The sequence below is a fragment of the Lutjanus erythropterus genome, chromosome 19 (assembly GCF_056507025.1).
Source record: "Lutjanus erythropterus isolate fLutEry1 chromosome 19, fLutEry1.hap2, whole genome shotgun sequence".
NCBI classification, from domain to species: Eukaryota; Metazoa; Chordata; class Actinopteri; order Lutjaniformes; family Lutjanidae; genus Lutjanus; species Lutjanus erythropterus.
The window spans coordinates 12,590,784-12,611,159 of NC_139335.1; the positions used below are offsets into that span (position 1 = coordinate 12,590,784).

Here is a 20,376-nt window from a genome sequence, read left to right on the forward strand (position 1 = left end):
CCTATTGCAAGATGTCTTAAAAAATCCAGATTCAGTTGTTTTGTCAGCCTCTGTAGAGTGCTTTTGTTTCAAGTGAAGCTGAAGTTTAGATGGTAGCATCCCAAACCAGAGAACGTATCTGAGGCACACGTAGCCAGTCTTACGCCAGGGCCCCAGCTTTGAAAATTCACTGAATTAGACAACACATCAATGCGTTATTTATAAAATAAAATACACATGTATATAAAAATTAAAATAGTTTATTCTCCCATCCACACCCAGATACTACTGGATTGCCAGTAATTGACTCAGAGTTCTGGAGAAATATAACATCACACTGAACGAATGAAAACTCCCACTGATAAGAGAGGCATATCTACAATTCAGTTTATATAAACAACCCAGACTGCATTTCACAGAAATTTTTCAAAAACGAAAGCTACAAATAAATTATTTCACCCTTTTTTATCCGTGGGAGCTGGTTTAGTTTCACCAAGATGAATCATTCCTACTGCAAAGTGTCTCACCTGTTTACATTATAGCACTGATTCCTGACTGTGTGTCTTCAGATTCATTTCGGGTAATCGTAATATTTACTGCTATTATCGTTGATGTTGAACACTCCCCAATGTTGATTCAAAGTTTATGAGTCAATGTAGAAATTAGTTTGATATTTTTTTATGGGTAAGGGGAATCTTTCGACTGCTCTGTATTTCTTAACAAAACATAGCATTGTTTGCTACCTAGCTAAAAAGTTAGAAAAAGCTGACTCATAATGACTGGGTTTAGTTTGTCTCTAAACTTTCTTCAAGTAACTTAATTATTTTGCTCAATCCATCTAAAAAAAAAGTAGCTATTTTAAAAGTTAAACCTCCTCAAGTCTTGGTTTAATGTTAATACTGGATCACATTTCAAAATGGGAGTTTAAAGTTTTGGTGCAACAGAATTAAATTTAATCTAGTTTAGTGTGAGAACTAAACTGAGATTTAAATGGAATCACTCTTAATTTCAACCTTGTTTGGTGCAAGAGTTTGGTGCAACATAATATAAATTGAAACCATGACTTAATCAGGTTTAATAATTAAACCATGGGGGCAACCTGGCCTTAGGAGCCTGATCTTCAGGTTGAGAACTGCTTCCCTCGTAAGCATGCTGCAGGACAGACACTGAGGTGCAGTTAAGTTAATCAATAAAAAGGAGACAGAGGCAGTGCGAGTGGCCTTTTAATCAGATTTTAATCATTCTCCAATTTCAAGGCTTCACAGTTAAAATCGCTTGCTTTTCAATTCCGCAAGGCAATGACAGGACAGGTGTGAGGATGGCAATAATTCAGTGCATTCACAACATACAAAAACATTTGAACCAAAAACGTCACTAGTATCAGTTAACATCAAAGTCTAACACTAGAGCAACAGAGATCTACATGGTACCAGTTTGTCAGTGAGGCAGACCATTCAATTCATGATGGAGGGGGATGGAGGTGAGGGGTTGGATGTGGGGGATGGGTGATGAGAGCTGGTTGGGAGGTTTTAGGCGACTTCCTCCTCTCCCTCTTCCTCGAACTCGCCCTCCTCAGCGGTGGCGTCCTGGTACTGCTGGTACTCGGACACCAGGTCGTTCATGTTGCTTTCGGCCTCGGTGAACTCCATCTCATCCATGCCCTCACCAGTGTACCAGTGGAGGAAGGCCTTACGGCGGAACATGGCGGTGAACTGCTCGGAGATGCGCTTGAACAGCTCCTGGATGGCTGTGCTGTTGCCAATGAAGGTGGCTGCCATTTTGAGGCCACGGGGTGGGATGTCACAGACGGCGGTCTTCACATTGTTGGGGATCCACTCGACGAAGTAGCTGCTGTTCTTGTTCTGCACGTTGAGCATCTGCTCGTCCACCTCCTTCATGGACATGCGGCCCCTGAACACGGCGGCCACTGTGAGGTAACGGCCATGACGCGGGTCGCAGGCGGCCATCATGTTCTTGGCATCAAACATCTGCTGGGTGAGCTCGGGCACGGACAGGGAGCGGTACTGCTGGCTGCCCCTGCTGGTGAGGGGGGCGAAGCCCGGCATGAAGAAGTGCAGACGGGGGAAGGGCACCATGTTGACAGCTAGTTTACGGAGGTCGGCATTGAGCTGGCCGGGGAAACGCAGACAGGTGGTCACCCCACTCATGGTGGCAGAGACCAAATGGTTGAGATCTCCGTAAGTAGGGGTGGTGAGTTTCAGTGTGCGGAAGCAGATATCATAGAGAGCTTCATTGTCAATGCAGTAGGTCTCATCTGTGTTCTCTACCAGCTGGTGGACGGAGAGCGTGGCGTTGTAAGGCTCCACCACGGTGTCGGACACCTTGGGGGAGGGCACCACGCTGAAGGTGTTCATGATGCGGTCGGGGTACTCCTCGCGGATCTTGCTGATGAGCAGGGTGCCCATGCCGGAGCCGGTACCACCGCCCAGGGAGTGAGTGAGCTGGAAGCCCTGGAGGCAGTCGCAGCTCTCCGCCTCTTTCCTCACCACATCCAGGACGGAGTCGACCAGCTCGGCCCCCTCAGTGTAGTGGCCCTTGGCCCAGTTGTTTCCGGCTCCACTCTGACCTGCAGTCAAGACCATCACAGTTCATCACACAAGATATTCTTAAGGTCTGTAGCAAAAAAATAACACCATCATGTGATTACAGGTTGATTTCATAGATATAATATGAGCTGAAGTAGACAAGGCACTGCCACTAAGACTTGGCTCTAATTTTTCCCAGTGGCCACTTGCAGCATTGCAGCAAAAAAAATTCTCCGTCAGCCCAAAAAGCTTTTCCATTATAAAAAGAGATGTCTGTAAAGCTGTTGGCAGGAAGCCCCAAACTGCAAACAAAATCAATCATGACTCTTTTGTGCTGATGATCAATTCCCATCAGATTTACGTAACTTACCGAAGACAAAGTTGTCTGGTCTGAAGATCTGCCCGAAGGGACCGGACCTGACTGAGTCCATTGTGCCAGGCTCCAGATCCACCAGGATGGCTCTGGGAACATACTTTCCACCTGAAATCACATAAAATGGATCAGCAATGTCATTCCCAATCTTGAGTGTGATGCAACTGATGTAAAACACAAAAGCAAGTGCAAATCATTTTGCACAGTGTGAGCAAGGGCTGCACAATTAATCGAAATTAATTAATCAAACATGGCCTACCACAAATTTCACATCTCATAAGGCGCAACATTTGTTAAAGGCAAAATATTTGTCAAAATAACATTTTCATTTTCAAATATTTTTAGTACAAATCTTAAGGCTTCAACTAACAATTATTTTCATCATCGATTAATCTTTTTATCATTTTCTCAATTAATCGATTTGTTAGTTGGGCCATAGAATGTCAGAAAATAGTGAAAAATGTTGACCAGCCCTCAGATATTCTGTCACTGATTCCAAAAATATTTAGTTTACTGTAATAGAGGAATGAAGAAAGCAAAAATCTTCATATTTGAGAAACTGAAATCAGAGAATTTGGAATCTCTTTCTCAAAAAATGACTCAAAGCAATTAATTGATTATCAGAATAGTTGTTACTTAATTTAATATTTGACTAGTAATCAACTATTCATTGCAGCGATACAAATAATATTGAATAGATGCAACTAAATATATTTGTTTGGGACACACCCCAAGAAAAACACACAACAGAATCATCTCAATGTTTTTCTTCATTATTCTCATTAGAGCTTCTTCATGATAGTAAACCAAATATCTTTCGGTTTTGGCTAAAATAATATATTTGATGATGTCACCTTGGACTCTGGGAAACACTTATCAACATCATATCGCAATTGCAAAACTGCTTAGTCCTTGTGGGACAGAAGAAAGTGTTGTGTAGGGCTTTTATATCTGAACGTTTAACTCACCTGTGGCCTCATTGTAATAGACGCTGATCCTGTCTAGCTGCAGATCGCTGTCTCCATGGTAGGTACCAGTGGGATCAATGCCGTGTTCATCACTGATCACCTCCCAGAACTGAGGGGAAAAAAACACGGGCGTAGAAGGAGAGAAGGGAGACAGATGTTCATTTAGCCCACAGTAAAAATAAATAAATAAGTGATGCAAATAATTTAACAAGCTGTAAATAAGATAACGGTGCACAGATGCCCAGCGGACAGAAATTGATTATAGCTCTCTTTATAGGAAGGTATTTTTAAACATGCAAGGCTGCGAGGCTCTTTAATTCTCTGATTGAATGCAGGTTAAAAGTGCAGTCTCAGGAGTGATCGAGCAGATGGCAATAATCTGATAAGTAAGTGTGTCTTCTATGCAAAAGAACACGCTGTACTGTGAAAGAACAGGTTTAAAAATAAAGATATGATCACACCAATGTTCAAATAGCATTTTAAATGAGTAAAATAAGACATTTCTCAACAGCAAATGGCTTAAGAAGAGTCCTAAGTGGCAAAATAGGTCAGAAACGTGGAGGGGGAGGGGAGGCTGCTGCTGCTACGGTGTCAATAAGATTAGGCCAACATTATTTCTACCGTCAAACCTTCATAGAAGTGCTTTCTCATGGATGCACTCGACAAAAAAAGACAGAAAATACAGATATTTTTGCATGCCAATCAATAACAAAGGTAACTGTTTTTGTCTGCTGCATAAATCAAAGTAAATGCACGAATCTTGAGCCAAAGGTCAGCCTTTCAGAGAATATCAATGAGAAAATCGTCCATTATGTTGAGTTTTATTCATCGCACGCAGCTTCAGTCATGACATTGCATTGGGTTTATTCTAGAAAATTCCTGCAGGATGGATTAGGCGGCTCCTCTCAGCGGCACCGAAGTATGAAAGCCTGCAGACTATCCCCACCAGAATGCAAAAAAATACACCCCCCACAAACAAAGATACCTTGGCTCCGATCTGGTTTCCGCACTGACCGGCCTGCAAATGCACAATTTCGCGCATTTTGGACAGAAAGAGACGGGGATGTGTCGAGCAGGAGACGACCGAGCAGCAGAAGCGGAGATTCACGGGATGATGGTTCCTGCAGGGCGAGTGTGCGGGATTTGTTGCGCCGCCTCTGAGACCGTCTACTGGGCTGAATCGGTGGTGCAACTTTACGTCATCGCCATGGCAACCAAAGACCGGAGGAGAGAGGGAGGAACCAAGAGCTGTGGAAATGGCGGATAGGATGCGAGGAGCTGCATCAGTCATCAATACGATTCTTATTATTCTCATGGACCGAGTGCACCCACACCCACTCAAAAACACACACACTCCAACGCCCATGAGAAATGAGTGACAGAGCACACACACATCAGCATCAAGGTCGTTGTTGTGCAGCTTTATTAACAGTGTAGCAAGTTTGTCATGCACCATGAGTTCATTATTCCCTCGTTTAACACACATCTGTCAGGCTTGAAAGGACAATGACATAAAATATTTCATAATGTGTCAATTTTAAGAGTTCTTGTGCTAATGAAAAGTATCGTCTTGGTATTTTCCCACAGTATCAAGAACTTTTGGGTGCCAGGAGATCTTCATGTTCTCACAGGACCAAAGATTGAAAAAAATACTCAGATGTGCAGCTGTGGAGGGACAAAATATTAAAGGTGTGCTTTAGGCTACTTCCTTTAAAAGTACTTTATAAAAAGCCAAAATCAGAGATGTTCTGATACTGAGGACTGATCATAGCAATAGGTTAAAAAAATGATTAGATTTTTAACAGGTTTATGCTGCTAAAATACAATAGCCTATTGATTATGTCGTTTTACTTTCAAATGCACAGACTTTTATCCCTGGTTTAAACTGCAATACTGCAGAAAGGCCTAGCATCACCTCACAGTCATTATGAATGACCATATTTCATTTATGTTCCTCGTGACCAGTAGTTGCTTTGGTGTTTTGTGCAAGTTTCCCTTCAGATAAAGGTACATTATCAAAATTTGACCAGATATTTCATTAAGGCAAGCTGTCTGAATGACACTAAAATACAACAGAATAAAGGAGCAATTAGCAAACATATGCTCTAGAACTGACCCATACACTGACCAGCTAGAAAACATCAACATGTCGACATACCTAAATGACAGAACGGGTTGATTGCCAATGATTCCCAGAACGAAATCTAATACAGCTGAACCAGTGACAGGCATACTGGACCTTAAGTATGTGACTTGACGTTGCTCTTTACTGCTCCTGTCATAATTACTACATCCACTAGAGGTTGCCAGTAAACATAAGTCAGCTGCTTGCACAGACGACCTATATGGACGTTTTTTCTGGTGAGAACAGACTGAAACCACCAAGCATGTATCCTTAATTCACAGCCTTTCACCTCCTGATTGTTCAATTTAAATGTGAAAAATCAGCAGAGCTCATCCCATCACTGTAGGGGGGTTAAGGTTCGACCCATGTTGAGGCTACTTAAATGTGATAGTTTAGAAAATTATATAGAATATTCAAATTACTTGTATTTTAATTAAATGCAGTTTCCATACTGCAGTGTTTTGTATTTTATTTCATTTAATGAGCAGGTATTTGTAATTTGTAAGATGCTTTTTTAGTATTTTTGTCCATCTCTGCAAGCCATGCTGTAGACTGAAGGTGAATAATATGTCACCATGGCAACAGTGTTTGATGAAAACTCACAAGCTTCACTGTTTAGCATCATTAAGGTCCATCATGACCTTGCAGACCACTTTGGAGGTGTATCTTCTCAACCTGCTAGGAGTAATGTCTAAGAGTAAAGAGCCTGTAGTTTCCTGTTCCCAGTAGGTTTTGCTATAACCATGATTCATAAGCTTCTACTTTCAGCGCTCTTGCTCGGACCACACCCATCTTTCAAAATCTGCCTTCATTCTGAACTCAGCTACACACCCATAAAATTTTGTGACTGTGTCTGGCACAGTTGTGTTGCTATCATTTGACAAAATCTGTCCACGGGCAAATACACACCTGCCAAAGTACTTAAAACCACTTCTGTGGTAGTTCCCGCTGGAGTAGGTGTCTCCAGCACCACATTTCACCATGATGACACACCCTGGCCAGTACTCCTCTTAAAGACAACAGTTAAACATTGTTGTTAATAAAATATTAATAAATATGGGCAGATAGCCTAGAGGTCATTCTGTACTTTGATAAATAGCTTGTGTCCATCAAGTAAAATATAAATAAAACATGGAGTAAAACTTTTATTAATAATAAGTCCATTAAAGAATAGATTCAGATTTTTTAAAGTCTGTCTTAAAACAATATCTAATAACAATATAGTCATGTGCTCATATGAACCAGTTTGCTATAATCATCCTGTTCATGCCAGCCATTAAAATATAAGTGAGACAAAATCCACAGGCTACAGTTTGTGCAATTTCCTGTCTGCCCAGGTAAAAACAAAAAGGGACTTTTATCCTAAAAGATTGTCATTTTGTTCATCTGACTGACTACTGTTTAAAGACACACATGAAAAACTTTTAATATACTTTATAATTCATGTCCTTCAACCAGTTTTATAGTGGAACCAGTTTTAGTGTGTATTATATCAATATTGTTACAACAATCTGTTTAACTGACAGAAAAGCCAGTACAGTATGTAAACACAGAATGCTCCTCACCCTCAGGCCGAAAAGACGCTCACCGTACCGCACATGCTGGGTTTTTATATGGAGAATCAAGGACACATCTAAAATTAGATTAGTCTAACAACCTGTCACTTGGAATAACAACCTGCACCCACATGTGTAAATGCAATGCTGCTTTTTTTCAGACTTCCCAAAAGGCTCCCAGAGTAGATGTTCACTGTTGTTTAATCTATTTTTGGCTGCCACCTATTTCGTATTCTGCCTGTCTTGGATGGCAGTCTTCTTTTAGTAAAGATGCTGGTTCCTCATATGTGAGGAAAAATGACGTGAAACGTAAATGTTATGTAAAGCACGTACATATTAGACATGCACAGTCATGCATACATAACGACAAATATTATCAATAGCCTCTCATATCTGGGATAAAGCATTAACAGATTTTAAAGTGACTTGTTGATTAGTATCTTTCTGACTGGTCTGAACTGGTTTAGCCTGTTTGGGTAACAACTCACCAGCTAAAGGATAGAAAACTGTACTGTGAATTCAACAAGAGCCACAGCACTATAAAAAACAACAACAAATAAAAATAAAATAAATAATAAAAATAATAAATAAAAATAATAATAAAATGAGCTTCACATCAAGAAAGTTGCACTTGAGAAAACATGTTCAATAGGTTTAAAATATTCAGTTAAACCAACAAATCTTTAATCACGCTGTTAAACAGTACAAACAAACTTTCCTTTCCTTTTACGTTTTCTCAGTTTGAAAAGTCAGTTCTTCATTTCACACATATAATTTAAGCTGCAGCTGCTCCTGTTGGAGCTATTGCAGCACAAAGACAATATGTGAAACTGCTCCCAGTAGATTTATGAAATTTTAACTGTAGGGACTGAATTCAATACTGACTTTCATCATGGTTCGCAATATTTTCATTATTGTGAAAACATGACTTACCTAAAAGTGTATTAGAGACACTCAGCAAGTTTTCATCTTGTATTTTTTTTGAAACTATAAAAAAGTGTCAGGAGAGTTTTAACTCTGGAACAATGCATGCTGGGAAGTCTGCTATGTGATCATGTGTCTTTAGAAACTTAATTTAATAAGTTTATCAAACTCTGAACATTACAATCATTAAACTCATTGTTTCAAATTAAAAGACATCAATTTAGAAGAACTCATGTTTATAAGTGCTGAAGAAATTCTAGAACTTGTAGTTTAAAGGAGAAATCTCTGATATATTTACTGTTTTATTTATTGTTTTTACCCAAATGGCCCCACTTGAACGACTCACACCATGAATTAATAAGTAGGCTAAAAAAAGTTTGCATGCGTGCAGCCTTGGGCTGTTAACATAGATGTTAACACTCAAACATTCACATTCACATCCTGAATGATGACATTCCAAACATGCAGCAGACTACCAACCAGTTTTAAGCTATCCAACAACGGGCCAATAGAACTCTATTTCCTGTTTCCCAGCACTTCTACATAAACTGCTGCATGATTGAAGTTACTCCCACAGAAGGCACACACAGGAAAGCCAGAAGCATTTGCTACTTCATGTCAAGAACAATAGATACACAGTTAGAGTGCTGTGAGGCTTTTAGGAGACGAGTATGTTGTTGTTGTTCACAGAGGAATCACTGAGGACTTAAACCCGAGGACTCGTGCTATTTTGAGCTGTGGATTTACTGTATTGTACATCATGTCACTCCCAGAGGAGGATCTCACATGCCCAATATGCTGTGACATCTTTACAGACCCCGTTCTGCTGTCATGTAGCCACAGCTTCTGCAGGAGCTGTCTGAAACACTACTGGGACACAGGGTTACGGCAGTGCCCAGTATGCAGGAAAAGAGCCTCCAAGTCCAGCGCTCCCTCAAATCTGGCTCTTAAAAATGTGTGTGAGGCTGTCTTGCAGGTGAGGAGACAGAGTTCACAGCAGGAGGAAGAGAGGATGAACTGTAACCTGCACGGGGAGAAGTTAAAACTCTTCTGTCTGCTTGACAAGCAGCCAATCTGCGTGGTGTGCCAATCCTCCAAACTGCACAAGAGCCACGACTGCTCGCCAATAGAAGAAGCAGTGCTGGATTGTAAGGTAAGAGAAAAGAAAACATATCAATGTGTTTCACAACTACACTGTAACAGCAGCCTGCTGAAATAACTCAGCTGTTTTTATCCAGCCGAAGTATTTGAGGTAACACCTAAAGGTAGAATGCTGTCCCACAAGTCTGTCCTGATTGTCATCCACTCTGTAATTTTTCAGTGATCAGGGTTCTTTTCTACAGGTAATTTTTTAAAGAAATTTCCAGGATATTTTCAGTGATGATGTAGCTGTATGAAAGTCAGGGATCATGCATTACTCACGTCTGGTCCTCCTGTCTGTGGAAGTCAGATTTTGAACTGCCTTCTTGATTTTCTGTCACTCACACCTGTAACTAGAGGACATTTCAGTACAGACTGACACGCAGTTGCTGTTTGTTTTGACACAATTTTGATTATTTATTGTCCAACTCACTCAACAATGCCCAACACGTTTGAAACCATCCCAGTGAGCATGTTACCACTGAAGATTTGAAGATGATGACTGAATCTTCACATTTATCCAGCTTTTCAGTGGAATTTGCAATAGTGAAATTTTCATCCTCACTAAGATACCACAACAAAACTTAGAGGGTGACACTGGAGTGGATTTTCGCTCCTGTCCCGTCCCAATCCTGGTAGAATTATTTCCATCCCATCTCGTTCCCGTCAATGCACAGTCCACGCACAAAATTACACATTTTATGTATAAAAAATGATTCCCACTCCCGCCTGCCCCCAGTTTTTCCTGTCCCGTCCCCAGATGAATACTGAAATAGACTCCTGTGTGTCACAGGTTTCCCGAAAAAAACGCCTAGTCTCTATAGTACATACTGGAATAGTTGAAGCAGTAATCTATACCCGACCAAGTACTTACACATGTGCCTTAGGATCTAGCAAAAAGTGTGATTTCTTTATATTACAGTAAGAATTTCTTCTATTACAATGTCCAAGATGCTTTTTGTTGGCAGCACACAGCATATATATAGTTTGTATGACATCTTATTTGAAACATTAAACATGTTGGAATTACATCTTTGTAAAGACCAGATTTCACCTACCAGAGAAATTTGCCTTCAGAGAAATCCTTTCAAGATACCAAATTATCAAAATGATTAAACAAATTTGTCTTTTGTGAGACTTTGATGTTATAACCACATTTTAGCTGGTTGAAAAAGAAAAGGGTGACAGGTCTTCAGACAGAATGTCAACCAGTTTTCGACTAAAAATTGATGTTGTTGGTTCACACTGGGACAGCTCCAAGCCAGAGTTGAGTCGCAGACCTTTAACGTTGCAGGCAAAACAAGCTAGCAAGCAAGTTTTCTGACACAAGTTGGAAAGACACCAAAGTTAATCTATAAACTTAATGAAAACAAACACAGTCACCAGCCAGCAGTGACAAATATTGACTCTTGAAGGATAACATTAACATCCAACCTGCAGGTTGGATGACATTACATTACATAACCAGGAGCAGCCTATTCAAAATACTTATACAACATACAATAATACAACATTTTCACTCATTTTCCATGTGTGTCCATGACTGGAAAATTAGTCAGCTGTTTTTCCAGGGTTTTCCAGGACATGTGAGAGAAAAATAGGGCCTAAGATATACAAAATACACAAAATATGAAACATGATTCTGTTAATCTGATCTCTGCTGACTGAGGCCTGTCTGATTTTCAGGATGAACTTTCTTTATCCCTCAAGAGTCTGCAAGATAAACTGGACAGCCTGAAGAGAATTCACACAACCTCTGCAGACATTTTCAAGTACATCAAGGTAACCTGTGATGAGATGACAAATATTTGCTTTTGAATTAAAAAAGAATATTGTCAAATAAACCCAGAGTTTGCACTAATCTCCCTCAGAGTCAGTCGCTGGAAACACAGAAGCTGATCAAGAGCCAGTTTGAGCAGCTCCATCAGGTTCTCTATCACGAAGAGTCGGTCAGGATCGCAGCCGTGAAAAAAGAAGAAGAGGAGAAGATCACAGGAATGAAGGACAAGATTAAAGAGCTTTCAGCGGAGGAGCTGTCAATCACAGAGACCATCTCAGTCATACAGGAGCAGCTGAAAGAAGATGATATGGTCTTGTTGAAGGTCTGTACAGTCAAGTATACATCAGCTTTTTAATAATATGTTCCCCCCAAAAAACCTTTGCACCTTGACAGTGAATTTTTCTGTTTTCCAGAATTTCAAAACCACTCAGGAGAGGTAGGTCAACACAGTTCTGGATTCACACGCTTTCTTTCTTTGATGTGTTATTCTCAGTGTAAAATATCTCCTGTCATCTCTGCTATATATCAGAGACAAATATTGTTCTTTTTGATTTAGTATTTTTCTGATAAATTGAAGGATGACATGTTACTTTATGGATTGATAAAATTCTCCCACTTCTTAAACCCTTTGATCAAATGAAAATAAGGCATTTGAGTCAAATTATTGGTTGTCTTTATTTTGTGTCATTGTGTGCTGCCTTTTCAGCATCAAGACTGATTTCAAGCTAAATGGATGGGACAGTAACAATTAAAACTCGATTCCCTGGTGTATCCATAAGTACATATCAAAGATGTAAAGGATGTAACATGAAAAATGTGATGAAACACTGTGAAAATAATATATGAGACATGTCAAGACAAAAACAACATAGAAGATGCTACCAGGGAAATAACATGACACAAAAAAAGCAATGTAAAAAATGAAACAAGGTAAAAACAATATAAAAGATGCAACAGGACAAAAAATCCGTAAAAGATGCGAAAAGTACAAAACACCGTAAAAACACAAAAACAATGTGAAAGATTTAACAACATGCAACAAGACAGAAGATGACATTAGACAAAAAAGACACAAACAATACAAGAAGATAAAAACGATGAAAAGATGCAACAAGGTAAAAACATTATAAAGGACGCAAGAAGCCATAAACAAAACAGGACAAAAACAATTTCAAAGATACAACAAGATGCAGATGTCATAAGAGACAGATAAAGCTATAAGACTGAACTTTCTTTGACTGAATTTTCATTTTTGGGTAAACTATTCCTTTAAAGTAGAGGACGTGAACATTTTTTCTACCACTGTCTGTTGTTACCACAGAGGAAAGAGCATTACTCTGAATTCAGACAACATGTCAGGGTTATTGATTGATGTGACCAACCATCTCAGCAACCTGAAGTACAGAGTCTGGGAGAAAATGCTGGACCACATTGACTACAGTGAGTACACAAGATTGATATTTTGGAGGCTGAAAGTAAAATTGTACAACCCAATCCCTTCCTGCATGGCTAATTTCCTGTCTTTTAGCGCCAGTGACTTTGGACCCAAACACAGCACACCCCTGCCTCATCCTGTCTGACGAACTCACTTCCCTCCACTATTCGAAGCGGTCCAGCTGTTGCCCTGACAACCCAGAACGCTTCCACCTCAGCGCTGAGGTGGTCGGTATGGCCGCGCTGGGTTCAGGAAGTCACCGCTGGGTCGTGGAAACAGGAAGTAATCAGGACTGGCTGCTGGGTGTGGCCTCTTTGTCTGTACCGAGGAATGCAGAGGTCTCAGCCCGGCCTGAGAACGGGTTCTGGACTTTGTGTTTCCGGGACGGAGAGTTCAGGGCGATGACCTCGCCGCCCACCCCTCTGACTGTTACAAGAACGCCCAAACAAGTCAGAGTGCAGCTGGATTACAACAAAGGGACGGTGTCTTTCTTTGACAATGCTGATGACACTCTCATTTATGCATTTACACACACATTTACAGAAACTTTACTTCCATATTTTTACACACAGAACAGTCATCCATTGAGAATCCTGCCAGAGAAGGTACTTGTCACAATGTTACGCCAGTAAGTAGATGAATGGTCTATATATACAGGTCATATACAGTCCAGTTTTAATGGATGTGATTGATTTAAAAAAAAAAAGATAGTTGGGATTTTCCCACAGAGGTCATCCAAATGATTCTTCATTCAAGTCATTTTGCAGATTTGAAAACATGTTGTCACAGTTTTGGGAGGTTCCCTCCTCCTACTTAAAGAAATAGTCCAACACTGCAAAATACACATACTTACAGAAGCTCATTTTCCAAGTCTGATTGAAATTGTTTTGTTTTTTAACTTAAGAACAGGTGAGACAAAGTTTTGCCTTCTAGCTAGTTTTTGGCTAGAAATGTATTTTAATCTGCACTAATCTGATATAAATTTTATATATGTTATATTTTTTGACAACACATTAACCATTTTCCCACCTGTTTCATGAATTAATAAGAAAAAGGGGAGCTTTTATCCTGGCAAAACTTTTCACTTGTTTTTAAGTCATAAGTACAGGACTCCCGCCAGAAGCCAGCTAACTTAGCATAGCAACATTGAAAACAGGGAAACAGGGAAACAATAACAAAATCCACCTTCCATCACGTCAAAAAATCACAGATTAAAATTTCATAAGTTGTTTGCTAAATATGCACAAAAACAGAAGAGAAGAGCTTCTTCTTTTTTTTTTATTTTTTTTTTTTTTTAAATCCAAAACTAGATGATGGATGGTGGAAGTGTGATATAGCAGACAGGATCATAGACTTTTGATTTTGATCATTTTCAGTTTAGATCATTTTGATCCATTTTGAATTTGGAATTGAAATTGGTACACCTCTACTGTGAAGATGTCTGAATGAATGAGACTGTTGTGTGATTATCCTATGATAACCATTTTATGCTGAACTGGGATGAAGGAGATGTTTCTAAACCATCCAGCATCATGCACTTTATAAATTACACACACACACACACACACACACACACACACACACACACACACACACACACACACACACACACACACACAGTTTACTGGTTTGTACACATGATGGCGCCAAAGTCAAACAAATATTTTGAAGTCTCTTCAGGGAAGACGACTTTGCACACATCAACCTCAGGCTGTTTGTAGAAATTAATCTTCCAGAACATGATCAATATATTAAAACATGAAATTAAAATGTTGATGTTCTACTTGTTGACTCATTATTGATACATATTTCTTAAATATACTCAAGGAGTTTTTAGTTTGCAGTGAAGCTGTCTAAACATAAATGAGACCATCAGCAAGAAGAACTGGGTGTTTAGGCAGTTATAGTAAACAGTACGTTAGAAAGTTTAAAAGAAGCAAGAGGAAATTTATATTTAGATAATTTTATTTATGCTATATGTTGTGGTTATGGTGGTGAAAACACTAGCAGTTATGTCCACATGAGCCTCCAAAATCAGCAAAGATTAAAGCTTTAGTGAACTTAACTTTAGTGAAATAAATTGTTAAATTGTGTTGCATGAGATTTTGATTATTTTTGAATCGCTTCATGTAACTGCAAAGTTGGATGATGGAGATTATGTTTCATGCAATTTGCAAACTATAACTAGATTACAATTGCATCCTTACACACTAATAAAACACATATTTGGAAAATAATTAAGCTAGAGAAGCTGTCCTGTAGATACAAATGTTAAACTGAGCATCTGAACAGGTTCAGAATGTGAATAGATCTTCTTAAGCCTGAGCTGGTGGGTTTTGTGCAGGTGGTTTTTTATCATTATTTGCAGAGTTACGGGTGCAGCACTTCTTAACACAGGTCTCTGGGAGGAAAGGTACCTTCTCCAAACGAGACAGATAGATGAGCGGCTGGGTGGTGCTGCTGATGTTGAGGAAAGCGAAGCCCACAGGCTGCACATAGCAGCGAAACACATCAGGTGAGTAGTAGTCCTCAAAAGGAAACAGCGCCACAGGCGGCAGGTAGTTGCAGACGATGATACAGAGGATGTAGAGCACCACCTTGAAGGCCTTCTTCTTCATGGGGTGCATCTCGTCTTTCCCTGCACCACGGGACTTCTTTAGGGCCCACAGGATGCTCGCGTTACACAGAAGCATCCAGGAAAATGTGGCCAGGACCTCACCGGTGAACACCTTCTCAAAGTTGGGGAGGCCTCCCACGACCTTAGCTGATGAGTAGGCGAATGTGAGGCAGAACACCAGCATGGAGAGGCTCAGCCTGTACTTGATGTGCTTAAGTTGCCCAAACATGACAGGAAAGAGCACCGCCACAAAGCGATCCAGGCAGATACAGGAGAGAAACAACGGGCCGCTAGTGTCTTTCACACCGTAAGAGAACTTAATAGCTGACCACACCTCCTTGCTCTGCCAGTGATAAAGGTTGAGGAAGCTGAGAGGGGTCATGGCGCCAAAGTAGGCGTCCATGAAGGCCAGGCAGCCCAGGAATATGTCTGAAGTGGAGGGCTCTTTGCGATTGTGGATGAGGATTGCAATGACAAGTATGTTGGCAGGAATTCCCACGATTACGTTGATGCTCTGCAGGGTGAGGTCAAAGAGAATGCCTTCCACCTTTATCTCGCAGCCGTCAAACACGCTGAAGGGCTTCACTGTGGCGCTGATGTTGGCGGTGGTGTTGAGAGGCGGGGGAGAGGTGGAGTTGAGTGGTGAAGACACATTTCTCTCCATGATTATACAAGTGCAAAAACCTGGACTCTGATAAGAGAAGAATAAGATCAGCAGTCATTAGAGATATCACTATTTGTATCTGTATCTGTCCAACCAACAAAACTATCTATTATTTTGAATTACATTTCAGCAATCTCATATTTCTTCTCTCATATTTTTTTCATTCAGTATTTTTTGAGTATTTGAGGCTCGTGCTTTTGACAGTGCAGGATGTGAACATTAATGGCGTCCTCCTTGGCTGAGCTGTAATTTGAGCATCTCAGCTGAGGAGGGCGCCGTCGCCTGTTGTATTGGAGAGAAAGCAGACATCTCCACTGCTGATATCTGCAGAAGTCGACAACTCACACCAAAACAGTCTAGATGGAAAAATAGCTCTACAGTTGAGAAGAAAAATTAGTAATTCATTCAGCCACAAAAATTACAATTCATATTGAGGTGTTACAGCCATTAAATCCAGATGTTTAGCATCTTGTTTTCCAGCTCACTGTCATGTCAAATATATTGTTGTTCATTAGCATCCTTCTTTCTAATCTGATGAGAAGTTTATTCTCACTAGGGTTAAAATAACCGCAGTGTAAATCGAGACAGCTCCCAGAGAGCAAAAACATGTCACAAACAGCATCAGGGCTTCTCCTCAGGCTGTTATCTTGTTATTGTGTCTGAGCAGACCCTCCTCTGAGAACCGTGACTCCCTGTACGCAAGGACATCTAACTCACTTAAGGGACTCGTACTAAAAGCGCCACCCTGTCACAGCAGAATATACGGACAGCTGTTCCCAAATTAAAATGGCAAGGTTCATAATCTGCACACAGACATTTGCTTAAGACCATGGTTAGTGACGGCAGTGGAAATCTGGTAATTTCCTGGAGCTCTTAAAAGCCTGATTTTGACATTTAGCTATGCTGAAAGCTCATTTCTGACCAGAAGAGGATGATAACTTGGACAATAAATGCAATCATGGCTGGATTGATGAAACAATAACTGGAGTCAGACATGAAGCAAACCATTATAGGTGTCCAGGGCCTTGAGCTCTGTGTCTATGGACATAAATGGAAGCTTTTTTTTGTTTTGCAGTTTGTCTAATACAGACCCTATATGTCAGATTTTGTCTCAGGCTCCTGGACTATTCATGGCTGATTTGCACCAACTCTTTGAAATCGTGAGAGTCTTCACATGCAGTACACCTGAGCTCCCTCCACTGAATGGACTATTGGAGCCAGAGGCAGGGATTGTTCTCTGCACAGCCATCAAGAAGCGTATTCTGGTTTAATGTGGACCTTTTCTTTTCTCCTCTGCTCCTTCATGGTATTTCTCACCTCCCTGTGCTGCCTGTTGGCTCCACCTCAGGCCACACACACACTCCTGTGGGACTAATCACGCTGACGGAGGAGTGGAGCTCTTTGCCAAGACGCTCGTCCCTGGAGATGGAAGTCTTAATCAATTTCTTTTTCCTTTGGGCATATCGACTGAAAACGAAATAAACAAACCAGAATATTAAGCAGTGTTTTGGAGCATTTAATTAGGCGCTGAATGCCCTACTATGTAATTAACTGTGTTACATCTTTTCATTTTTAAAGCTAAGGTCATACTGGATATGTATGTATGTTTTACTAGAAATTTAGGAGCATGAGTCATTAATATTTGTAACAAATTTGTATTTTTCTATTAACATTTGAAATAGGTAACACTGATCAATCACGTAAAACACATAGACCTTGTTGCCTGCTGTTAGTAATCACATGAGATAAAAAATAATTGCTGGTCTGCTTTTTTCTTCTCTTTATTTTTCTCTTTTTGCATTTGATATGTTTTAAACCATTCGGCAGTTTGAGTAATAACTACAACACTACAGCTGAAATATTGTGACACCGAGAGCAATAACGTCAACATTATGTGCAGAATTACTTTTTAATATAATGGACAAATTATCATGCAATAATCTTTTTAACTATTGCATTTTAATGTCATGTACAGTATAACTTTTCACTATTATTATCATTATATACAATATTATATTTAATATCATGTGCAATATTACGTTCATCATGACTTCTCAATAATACTTTCAGTGTCATTGCCCGTTTTTTATATTTTAGTGTACTTTTTAACTTAACTTATCTTACTTGTTATTCTATTCGGCACTGCTTCTTTGCATTTACTCACTTTATTTTAAATAATATTGTTTTTTTCTTATGTTATAATTTTGGAGCAACATCTGGCACAAGAATTTCCTTTGGGATTAATAGAGTTCTATCCTATTTTATTTTATCTTATCTTATCTCCAAAATGTAAGTAATCACTTCTCCATGTTGATATCAATTATAATATGATAATTGTATCATATTAATCTTAGTAAATAACTACATACTAATGTAAATTAAATGTAAATTACAAACTAAAATTCAACAGTTACACTGTCCCGCCTCTTTTCGTGAGAACATGTATTTATCAAAATGTTAAACAAACCGTGTAAACCCAAATCTAATTGACCCGTGTAGCTTTTTAAAAGGTCAAACTGTGTTGTTCGTACTCACCATCGTGGAATAATCTTCTGTGCTGTGTAGTAAGTGCAATGAAGTGTGTGTGTGTCTGTTGTGGGGATTCATTTATAAGTTCTGTAAGTGTCGTGGATTTGACGCTGACCATGTGGGGAGGATCTCCTGGAGTTTTTGATGTCATGAGAGAAGAAAACATGTTCAATAGGTTTAAAATATTCAGTTAAACCAACAAATCTTCAATCACGCTGATAAACAGTACAAACAAACTTCATTTCCTTTTACGTTTTCTCAGTTTGAAAAGTCAGTCACACAAGAAAACAATGCTGCAGAATCTCCCAAACAATATAAGTGACCAGGTTTCAAACACAATACAAGTGAAAAAACTGTTTACACTCCATCACACCATACACACACAGCTCAGACAGTGTGCATATGCATGTGAACGTGGATCTAAGTTAAGGATCTACAGTGAAGATTCAGGCTGAAAACATGGTAAAAATAACATTTTTTTTAGTGAACTTGGCATGTTGGGGCTTTAGGAGACTTAGATTCCACCAGTTGAGCGGTGTGGAGGCATTTTCTGATTTTATTTTGTTGTTTTTTTCCATTTGAAAACTGGTCACCATTCACTCACATTGTTTGGGAGATTCTGTGATGCAGTTTTCCTGTGAAACTCCAGCAGTGTTTTATGGACTAAAAAACTAAACTTGACCTTCAATCGGCAAGAGGATGAGTAGTAGAATGACTCAATTTTAATTTCTGGCTCACAAAGGTTACAATTTGATTAGGTTTTCAATTTAAATTTTTTTTTAGCACTGATGGTTCTGCTATTGTTAGGCTATAAAGTTTTGATATGTAAGGATCATTGTTTTTATGCTCTATCATTTAAATTTTCAAAATCTTCTTTTAAAAAAATAGATGGTGGCTAGTGTGATATAACAGCCAGGATCATAGACTTTTGATTTTGATCATTCTCAGTTTAGATCATTTTGATCCATTTTGAATTTGGAATTGAAATTGGTACACCTCTACTGTGAAGATGTCTGAATGAATGAGACTGTTGTATGATTATTCTATGATAACCATTTTATTCTGAATTGGGATGAAGGAGATGTTTCTAAACCGTCCAGCATCATGCACTTTATGAATTACACACACACTCGCACACACACCAGCCAGCACACACACACAGTTTACTGGTTTGTACACATGATGGCGCCAGAGTCAAACAAAGATTTTGAAGGCTCTTCAGAGGAGACGACTTTGCACACATCAACCTCAGGCTGTTTGAAAAAATTAATCTTCCAGAACATGATCAATATATTAAAACATGACATTAAAATGTTGATTTTCTACTTGTTGACTCATTATTGATACATATTTCTTAAATGTGCTACAAGGAGTTTTTAGTTGGCAGTGAAGTTGTTTAAATATAATATTGATGCCTCTATATGACCTATATAAGTAAATGAGACCATCAGCAAGAAGAACTGGGTGTTTAGGCAAAGTTACAGTACACAGTGTGTTAGCAAGTTTAAAAGAAGGAAGGGGAAATTTTTATATAGATGATTTTATTTATGACATATATTGTGGTTATGATGGTTATTTCCACGTTTGTTCACATGAGCCTCCAAAATCAGCCTGAAATTAAAACTCTGTAGCAGTTTTTGGCTGGCTTTACACTGTGAAACTTTTACATAACTTTAGTTTGTTGAAACTCAGGTGAAACTAAGTTGCATTTGAGTTGCATGGTGCTTAGCCCTCTGCAAC

At 39.4% G+C, this 20,376-nt stretch overlaps 3 protein-coding genes across 4 annotated transcripts; 1 reads left to right on the forward strand and 2 right to left on the reverse strand.

The window, feature by feature from the left end:
* Positions 1-1,195: 1,195 nt before the first annotated feature.
* tubb4bl (tubulin, beta 4B class IVb-like) lies at positions 1,196-5,034 on the reverse strand. The gene is made up of 4 exons (XM_084743427.1): positions 4,852-5,034; positions 3,867-3,975; positions 2,896-3,006; positions 1,196-2,566 (listed from the first exon to the last, which is right to left on the reverse strand). The coding sequence occupies exons 1-4, from the start codon at positions 4,906-4,908 to the stop codon at positions 1,509-1,511; spliced, it is 1,335 nt and encodes a 444-aa protein (XP_084599553.1). The 5' UTR covers positions 4,909-5,034; the 3' UTR covers positions 1,196-1,508.
* Positions 5,035-9,023: 3,989 nt separating this feature from the next.
* On the forward strand, positions 9,024-13,505 carry LOC146309410 (nuclear factor 7, brain). 2 transcript variants are annotated; one of them, XM_084744149.1, is made up of 6 exons: positions 9,024-9,624; positions 11,322-11,393; positions 11,483-11,713; positions 11,805-11,827; positions 12,713-12,831; positions 12,920-13,505. In XM_084744149.1, exons 1-6 carry the CDS (start codon positions 9,232-9,234, stop codon positions 13,456-13,458), a joined length of 1,377 nt encoding a protein of 458 aa, XP_084600275.1. In that variant the 5' UTR covers positions 9,024-9,231; the 3' UTR covers positions 13,459-13,505. The 2 variants fall into 2 exon arrangements, with proteins under 2 accessions (XP_084600275.1, XP_084600274.1); XM_084744148.1 differs by having other exon boundaries at positions 9,026-9,624; positions 11,298-11,393.
* Positions 13,506-15,141: 1,636 nt separating this feature from the next.
* Positions 15,142-16,107, reverse strand: LOC146309411 (G-protein coupled receptor 183-like). The gene has a single exon (XM_084744166.1). The coding sequence runs from the start codon at positions 16,105-16,107 to the stop codon at positions 15,142-15,144; it is 966 nt and encodes a 321-aa protein (XP_084600292.1).
* Between the last annotated feature and the right edge of the window lie 4,269 nt (positions 16,108-20,376).